The sequence below is a fragment of the Heloderma suspectum genome, chromosome 7 (genome assembly GCF_057233095.1).
Source record: "Heloderma suspectum isolate Gila_16-S chromosome 7, 16-S_ref, whole genome shotgun sequence".
Classification (NCBI taxonomy): domain Eukaryota; kingdom Metazoa; phylum Chordata; class Lepidosauria; order Squamata; family Helodermatidae; genus Heloderma; species Heloderma suspectum.
Window position 1 is genome coordinate 117,044,784 of NC_139464.1, and position 9,611 is coordinate 117,054,394.

At 42.2% G+C, this 9,611-nt stretch overlaps 1 protein-coding gene across 1 annotated transcript in view; it reads left to right on the top strand.

Annotated features, from left to right (window-relative positions):
• SEMA3A (semaphorin 3A) overlaps nucleotides 1–9,180 on the top strand; it is a 314,016-nt gene extending 304,836 nt beyond the window's left edge. Inside the window, exons 16-17 of the mRNA XM_084811846.1 lie at nucleotides 4,090–4,232; nucleotides 7,523–9,180. Of these exons, the coding sequence (XP_084667972.1) occupies nucleotides 4,090–4,232; nucleotides 7,523–7,978 (599 nt within the window). The 3' untranslated portion in view covers nucleotides 7,979–9,180. The remainder of the gene's footprint in view (nucleotides 1–4,089; nucleotides 4,233–7,522) is intronic.
• The last annotated feature ends 431 nt before the right edge of the window (nucleotides 9,181–9,611 follow it).

Below are 9,611 nucleotides of genomic sequence, written 5' to 3' on the forward strand. Positions count from 1 at the left end.
ATTTCCGGAACAAAAAAGGAGGGTTCTGTAAAGACTTCAAATCTCAAGCATCTCCCCTCTCTCTCCAATTCCAGACACCGTCATGGATACCAGAGGAGTAGCACAAAACGCAAAACATCCCATGGCAGCTTAAAGACAGATCATTTTATTTCAGTGTAAGCTTTCATGGGCTCAAGTCTGACAAAGTGGGTTCTTGTTAATGAAAACTTAAGCCACAATAAAATCTCAAATTCTTTCCATCCCATAAATGAAGAAATGTGTGAACACTGGAAGATTTGTAAAATGAAATTCTCACCCATCTGCCTGTCATGGAACTGCTAAAGATGAGAAGCCTGTCAAAAGAAAGAAAGAAAAAGAGGTGGCAACCCTAATTCAGTACTGCAAACATGGCTGAATGGACAGGGATTCAAACCCAGACTTTTAAGAGCTAAGAACTCAAACCCCTCTGCCTGGATGGACCTCCAGTTTTGCTTTCCCCCACATTCAATTCAAAAACAACAACTCAGGTTCTTGCCATCCCATTTATAGAGAAATTTGGGGATCTGGTAAATTCTTATCAAAAAAACGAATCATATAAAATTCTTACTTATCCTGAGTAAGAGCCTATGCAACGTTAAGCCAGTTGCAAAGTTAAGCTCGTTGATTTATATAGGCTTAGACATGCCTAACTCTGCATAGTGTTAGGGTGTTAATCTTTTCGGTGTTACAGAGGATACACTTGACTCGATCCAAAGACCCAGGAGCAGAAGGAAAATAGCTGCGTGCGACGTTCCAGAATGTTTGCATAAGAGTGCTATAACAGGCAGGTTCTATGACAGTTTTCATGCTTTGGCTTATTGAAGAAGTTGTACAGCCTCTTTGACAACCTCTGCTACATTTGGAAGAACATCTGGCACGAAGGATGGGGGAGAAATTCATTTGGTTCTTATTGTAATGCAAACATACCTAATTTTGCACTCTCGAATCAATACGTAAGCTGAAGCTGTAATTCACATTTCTCCAAATTTGGCAATGGCGGTCTCCAGTGAAAAAACCATGTTCAAAAATGCATATGTTGGAGGGAGAAAGTGCCCACACAAATGTGTATAATAGGGGGAATAATGTTTCAAATGCATTATATTAGGAAAAATTGCTTACAAAATGTGTGTATTAGAAGAAATGTGCACAGAAATGAGTATGAATTTTCATGCAAATAAACAAACAATCTCAGTGTTTGGTGTGAATTGAATTTAAGATTGGGGAAATTCTCAAAGTTTGGGAGAAACCGTATTTAAGATTAGAAAAATGAGAAACTAAACAAAACCAAAATTGACAAATTCATCCACCTGTTTCAAGCGTAAGGTGTAAAACATCCTTTCTGTCAGCAGAAGACACCTTCCACATGTGAAAAAGTATATTCGGTATAACTCAATATTATGTTGTTTACCCCTTATTGTGCATATGCTCTCCAAAATTATTCTACCTTCCACACACACACACACACACACACACACAGAGAGAGAGAGAGAGAGAGAGAGAGAGATGAAGTCTTGAAATCATGTACCTTAATGCCTCTGTGCTGCTGGCATAGAAGCACTGCAGCATGAACCCAAAAGCTATTCAACATTTCCAGCAAATTGATGGATAACTTGAAAACAATGTTGTTACAAAAAGGAAGTAATTTATTTCACTTTCCTTCTTTCACCCGTCCATAAGGTCTAGTTTATTAGCCATGTTACATTTCCATAAATTATACGGCTTACAAGAGGAAATGATTAATTGAATATTGTTTCCACAAAAACAAGATTTCTGGTCATTAACAGCTGCTGCAACACACTGCGGTGCCATATAATCTAAACACATTTTAGTACTTTTTGAAAGCCGTACATTTTATAGTTTTCTATTAAAGTCTTATGAGCATAGACCTCTTGAGGCATAATTAGATCTTCTGACACCACACCCAAACCCTGTTTATTGAACACTTTCACCCCATTTTAGAAATATCTCAAAAAAAATTAAGCCCAATGAATGTCTACCCTGAACCTAAGGGATACAGTGAACTAATAACAGTGAACTAATAACTAATACAGGGAACTAATAACTCTTTTCTTGTTGTTGTTGTTCAGTCGTGTCCGACTCTTCGTGACCCCATGGACCATAGCACGCCAGGCCTTCCTGTCCTGTGCTCTCTCCCGGAGCGTGCTCAAGTTCATATTCATTGCATCAGTGATGCTATCTAGCCATCTCATCCTCTGTCGTCCCCTTCTCCTTTTGCCTTCAGTCTTTCTGAAGTTCTGAATAACTCTTTTCTAAGCTATTATATATTTCTCATGTAATTAATTAATGCCCAAATAAGGTTGTTGTTGTTGTTTTTAAAACATTTGACTCTCATTTAAGAACAGAACAATCCTAGAATGGGTGTAGACATACAATTTGAGGAGGGTTCATAGGTAACTAAGTAGAGGACCTGCTTTTCATTATTATTATTATTATTATTATTATTATTATTATTGTTGTTGTTGTTGCATTTATACCCCGCCTTTTTTCCTCTTGCAAGGAACCCAAGGCAGCTTACATTATCCTCCTCCTCTCCATTTTATCCTCACAACAACAACCCTGTGAGGTAGATTGGGCTGAGAGTGTGTGACTGGCCCAAAGTCACCCAGTGAGCTTCCATGGCCGAGTGGGGACTAGAACCCGGATCTCCCAGCTCCCAGTCCAACGCTCTTGCCACTACACCACACTGGCTCACTGGTTTCATGCCCAAGGTCTCAGGTTCAGTCCCCAACATCTCCAGGTAAGGCTAGGAAAGATTCATGCCTGAAACCTTGAAGAGCCAGTGTCAGTCAATGACATTCCTATTTATGCCACACACACCCCTGTGTTGGGAGTGTGGTTGGACGCTGGGAAGGCTTTGTAGATCCAAATCCTCCACTGAGCCATCAACACCACACCCCCAATCTGTTCCCCTCTCACCTTTCTTGTTGTCATAGCCCCAATGCAGAAGTTTTCATGGGGGCTGGGGGGCAGGATCTGAGGTCAGATCTCCTCCTCCAAGGTCAGAGCTCTCTCTGCCCTCAGAGGGGGAGATCCACTACACACTATTTGTATGTGTATAGTCCCAGGGACTATAGAATTGCACTATAAGTATCTTTTTCAGTATTCTAAACATTTTTGTTTAGCGTTTCAACCTTCTTCTTTTTTAGTGTTTTAAAGAACATTTATCTTTATGCCCTATTTCTCATACATTTAATGATTTAAGTGCCATATTTAATCTCAAGTGTCCAAAGTGCTTCCAATATCCCTTTTCCTGACGGTTTAATCATAGTTATGACATCATGCCCTTCATTTTGAGGCAGACATTATGAAAGGTCCTCAGTTAAGTGAGAAGACTCCTGATTAGTTCTTCCAACTTCTTTTAACCTCACTGCAACTCCACTTAGATCTAGTGGAGGAACTTGATATGCCGGAAGGGAGAAGTGACAGGGTGGCAGGCAGCATTCTTCTGATGGTTTAACCGTGGGCGAGCAACCCAGAGTGTTACTTCACATTGGAACGGATTTGGGATGTTCCCCAAACTGCTGTTAATGGCACCCCGTAGGCAGCGGAGGCTGGTGGCTCTGATTTCGGTGGGGCTGTGAATCCATGCTGGGTTTCAGTCAGAACCAGCCAGAACTCTAAGACAGCTATCCAAGGTGCTGAACCTATTTTGGGGATAGGGTTTAGCATCTTGGATAGCTCCTTCCGAGTTATGGAGAACCAGAATGGATTGACAGCCCCACTGAAATTGGAGCCACCAGCCTCCACTGCCAGTATTATTATTATTTATGTCTCTGAATTCAGGTGGTTGGGTTTTCTTCCTCAAAATGTTATACTATTTCTTGTAAGACCCTGTACAGGAAATGTAGTACAATCCACCAAGAACTGCCACTGTGCAATGTCCGGTCCCTTCAGTTGGGTTTCGATGGATTCCTTTTTGAGTCAACACCTCAAACAGCATACTTGTCTGGCAATCCAACACTTTACTCTGCTTGCTTCTTTCCAAAGGCACATTAACTTCTTCTCCTAATATTTAAATTATATACTTTTTTTCTTCATCATTCCCTGCAGATAGCCCCAGTGGACATGGGCTTGAAGAGAAGATTATCTATGGAGTGGAGAACAGCAGCACTTTCCTGGAGTGCAGTCCAAAATCTCAGCGTGCCCTGGTCTACTGGCAATTCCAGAAGCAAAGTGATGACCGAAAGGAAGAGGTAAGGTTCTAAATGTTAGCCTCTAGATCTGAACCAGACACTTCCTGGCTCAAACTCGGTCTCTGAGGCCTAGTTCTCAGTAACCTGTGTTTCAGACTTCAGGTGGAGGCTCATAGGATGGAATGGTCCATACCCCCCCCCAAAAAAAATCCCCTCCAAATAAAAAACTAATGTCAGGGAGAAGGTTTAGCCTCACTTTGTCCCTGACCTGCAGGACAATTTCTTAAATAGAGGAACATTCATTTATGTGAGCCCCCTAACTGCCAACTAAAACATTCCACGCCAGATGCAAGTTTACTCCTTCCGTCATAATTATTAGACAAAGGCCCATACCAATATATTTATCTCAGAAAGAACAGAAAGTCTGGCTATTTGCATATGTTACAGAAGTTTTGGCATCTCCTAAACTCAGCCTTCTGAGTGAATGCTGGAACACTGAGAGGGTGGCGGTCCCTATATATTGCCTTCGTGACCCAATATTTACCTCATAAGGTACATCAATTAAACTGGTGCCAGTTTAAATAGCCAGACTTTCTCTTGGACCCTATGGGTTGTAGACACTGTTAATCTAACAAGTCCCATTCATTTCAATGGGTCTACTCTACATAGGGCTAACACTAGATATTACTGACTGTTCTTGGCCATTATGGTATACCAATTCTTAGGGCCAAACTGCAATGGCATTTATTGCATTGTTTGCACTTCAATGCAAGCTTTTTCTTCCACAAATCACTATGGATTGGGACCACAGTGGGAGGGAGAAATGTTAAACTCTCCTACTACCCATTCCAGGATCCCAATTCAGAGGGCCCCATGCTGGCAATTCATGGAGAAAAAGCTCTTAATGTGGGTTCTTAAAATGCATCCATGGTAATTGTTTGGTTTTTGCTTACACTCTGAACCCCATTTGAGGATCCCACAGCAATGTCCTTTTAAAAGCCCAAGGTTGGGCTATCGTTGTACATTGTAACAACAACAAGAAATGCCCTTTAGTTTTAAACAGGGCACTTGACATCTAAACTTTCTAAGTTTCTAATCTCCCTATTATACAAAAAATTGTTAAACGATGAGTTCTGTGCCTCCCCACCCTCGCTACTACTCTCTTTATGCAGTTACCTATAGAATAATAAAATTATACTTTTCATTTCCCCAGGTACTCAAGGGGATTAGGAGGAATGTAGACATCCCACTAGCCTGCAAGGTCACTTCATCACCTCATTTTTAAGGGAATAACGTTTCCCCTGCTGGCTAGGCAGCTTTACCTGAACTGAGGGGAGGGGAAGGAAAGAAGGAAGGAAGTTGAAGGGAACTTAGTAAGGCAGTTAAATGGTATTGCATGAAGGATCCAAGGGACATATTTCATTCACTCCATGGCCACAGCAACAAGTTTTGTAACATTCTGTTTCCAAAAGTTCATTATCAGATCTATTTCTTTTTGAAAGAGTGGAAAGAACTGTGTGTGTGTGTGTGTGTGTGTGTCTCCTATAACAGTATGGCTAGCATCTAGCATGTGTTATTCTCAAACCCCATGGATAAAGATGGTTAATAGAGCAATCCTTTGTCCCCTAGACAGTGCCTGGGTACCATAGGATGCTGCAGATCTCCTTCTCTGCACCCATAGACAGAGCTATGACTGCAGATACCTGATTGTGGCAACTGTGACTTCATAAGAGAAGTTGGAGAGGGAGTAAAAGGGGTGTGCTGGTGGGAGGAAAGAGGAGAGGCCAGGATATGCATAATCCTATGACCTCTCCAGTCCCTCCCTGGCAACCAAAAGATAAATACTTTTTGCAATTTGAATGGTCCTCCTCTCGGCCTGCCTGAATCTTGCTGGAGAGGCGGAGGGCTCCAAATTCAGAGCCCTCTGTCTATCAGGAGTGCAACCCATAGGATTACACTCTAAATGTATTTTTTATTATTTATAAATGTAACCTGATGGAACATACACACAGAGAGACACATGATGTACCATCACTTTTCAGCAATTTAATTTTTCTGGAGGGACAGTGGAGGGCAGGCTAATACCCCAGGCCTTACTCCTTGCCTCCCCAGATGGCTTGCTCTCAAGTACCACCACCACAGAAGCTGTGCACTGACATGCATTTTTGTTTCTACCATTGGTAATTAAGGAGGTCCTCTAAGCTCTGTTTTAGCATACAGGAGAGGAAAGTGTTGTGCCAATATTTATTGTCCTAAGTGTAGATCCATTCTGTAGCCCTTTGAAAATCAATTTTTTCTTCTCCGTCGCATTTATCAGAGATGAATATTATAATATCCGACCAGGTGCATGTAGGGATGGCAGAGAATTCCGCCGCGGACTCAAATGGCTAGCCTATCGCAGGAAAAAACACAGCCGCAAATAGCATAGTGGACGCCACTTGCGGCCGTAAAACCCTGAGTTTAACCTAATTGCAGCTGTTTACGGCTGCATTTAGGTTAAACTCAGTGCTTTACGGCTGCAAGTGGCATCCACTATGCCATTTGTGGCTGTCTTTCTCCAAGGAATAGGGTAATGGCGGCTGCCATTACCGTATCGCAAACCATCTGGAGCAGGAGTGCAGCTCTGCAGAATCCTCCTAATGTGGAGCCACTCCAGAAGATTCCGGGGGGGAGAAATGGATCTCCTCACCCCCGGGCAGATTCCCCCATGGACTGGAAAGTAGGGAATCCACCCATCCCTAGGTGCATGAGAAGCAGTCCTTGGGAAAGGCAGACACCAGTTCCTCCAGGATATGCAAGAAACTTGCCTAGCTAGCCTGAGCTGGTCCTGCAACAGTCCTGGTCAGCTACAGCTGCCTGTATATGTTCGCTGTGGGGAGGACAAGAGCTTTAATATGGACACACTATTAACACGCTTAGTTATTTTTCTCAGTTCTTTAATGACCAAGTCAGAAAAGGAAACAGGGTATTTATCACAGTTGTGTCCCACCCACCCTCCAAAAAGACCAGAGCGGCATTCTGTTTTTTCTTCAAAAAACACCCCTTTGAGACAGCTTAGGGTGAGAAAGAGTCATGTCCACTGAGCTTCATGGTTAAGCATAGTTTCAACCCAGGTCTCCCTGGTACAAGTCCAACAGTCCATCTGCTGCACCAGCCTTCCCCAACCTGGTGTCCCCCAGATGTGTCGGACTGTAACTCCTAGCATTCCCAGCCAGCATGATCAACACATCTGGAGGACACCCAGGTAGGGAAGGTCATGCTGCACCATACTGGCGCACAGTGCTGAGATTTTATAAGAGAACTGGACAGAACTGATTAAGCAGTCATCCATGTCTTTTCCTCCATCACAGATCAAAGTAGACGATCGTTTAATCCGGACAGAACAAGGTCTCCTCCTGCGAAGCTTACAGCGGAAGGACTCAGGAGTTTATTTCTGTCATGCTGTAGAGCATGGCTTCATGCAAACGCTTCTCAAGGTGACCTTGGAGATCATAGATACGGAACACCTGGAAGAGCTGCTTCATAAAGAGGAAGATGGTGATAGTTCCAAGGTCAAAGAAGCTTCCAACAGCATGACCCCGAGCCAAAAAGTCTGGTATAGGGACTTCATGCAGCTCATCAACCACCCCAACCTTAATACAATGGATGAGTTTTGTGAGCAGGTGTGGAAAAGGGACCGCAAACAACGCCGGCAAAGACCCACCAATGCCCAGGTGAATACAAACAAGTGGAAGCATTTACAAGAGAATAAGAAAGGCAGGAACCGGAGGACCCATGAGTTCGAGCGGGCACCACGGAGTGTCTGAGCTACAATGACCTCTAGGAACTTCATCCAAGTAGAGACTTGCATAGACAGATAACTGGAAATAAAATGCAATATTCATGAACTTTTCCGTGGCATTTATGTGGATGTTTACAAAGAGCTGGGGAGCTCAAACTATTTCCACCTGGTTTAAAATGAACCCAGTTTGTTTGTTTTTTATATTCCTTTGGACGTGTCCTGCTTATCCCCAGTGTTTCAAGGACATCAGCTCGCTCTGAAACTAACTTATTGTTCCGTGGGTTCTGCAATGAGACTGACTTGGCATTTCCCATTGGACTGAGGTATAAAAGCGTCATCTGTCATTCTGCCATTTTGAAAGAGGAATGAAAGGGGGAGGGACAAAACAGCTCTCATCAGCTAAGCTATTTCTCTTGAACTTGACTAAAACTGCATGGACCTTGTAAAGCTGATGAACACCTTCACATTTGGGTGTACGCAAGACTTTTTTTCCTTTCTGGGGTGTTGTGTTTTTGGGGGGTTTTTTGCCTACTAGTGCTCTTGTTTATATATGTACTGGAAGAATGAAATCAATACTGTATGCAATTGTTTATTGGAGTTGGACCGCCATCTACCATTAATTATCAAAGTAACAGGAGCAGCGAGTAGAACATTCTGACCTACTACTGATGACTTCCCTAACCTTTGACCTAAAGATGTATTTTATTAAAACAATTATTTAAATGTACCACAACCAATATGCAGTCAAAGATAGCTCTTTTTGAAAAAACAAAATAGAATAGGCTTTTTGTCTGACAATATTCTAATATTCTAATTTTTAATTTTTTATGGGGGGAAAGGTTCATGGTTTTCTGTTGCTCAATTTTAATTGTTTGTTTCTTTGTTTTTCAAAATTCATTCTAAACATTAAGCAAACTTACACAGCTACTCAGCAGGCATTCTATATGATGAGTAACGTCCACCTAATTTCTCCTTCCGAACCAAGCTGTTCTGGCAAAGGAGCCTCTGTTGCATGGACATCCTTCTCTTTAGTTGTTTCTCCTTAGTTGTTTAGTATGAGCAACTTCAACTTGTATAATACTTGATACAAAGAGAAACTGATTGCAACAACAAAGGGAAACTCAGTTGACTTAAGCTGTATATTTTCTTTTTGATTTCAAAAGGACTGTGAATAGCATTAAAATATTTCCTCTGCTCATGATCTTATTATATGGATGGCAAAAACTGAATACTGTATCAGTTGATTCTTTGAGACTGTTAGTTGAATAATTTTCATACCATGTTCTGGAGAAGCTAGGTGTTCTTTGGAGGCTTCTCCAGGTCTCCATGAGAAGATCAGTAGTCCTGCTTGCCCGTCATTCCAGGCCCAGCGCCCAGGGCAGTATGGGGCATGTTTCAGCTCATAAAGTAATCATTAGTTCTAACAGACCTGGGCAGTGTGTCATGTGAACTGATTGCACAATCTAGATTCTAGAACATGTCCCAGAATCTTTTGCAACACAATAGAGGTTGCAGGGCATACAACTTAAGGAAGAAAATATTTCTTGAAGGTAGAAATTTGAAAACCACTGGGTTAGCATGTTGGCCCCAATCCAGACCCCCCCCCCCAAAAAAAGGCAAATGGCTGTGCAGATACACATTGCCATGCCTACATAGAT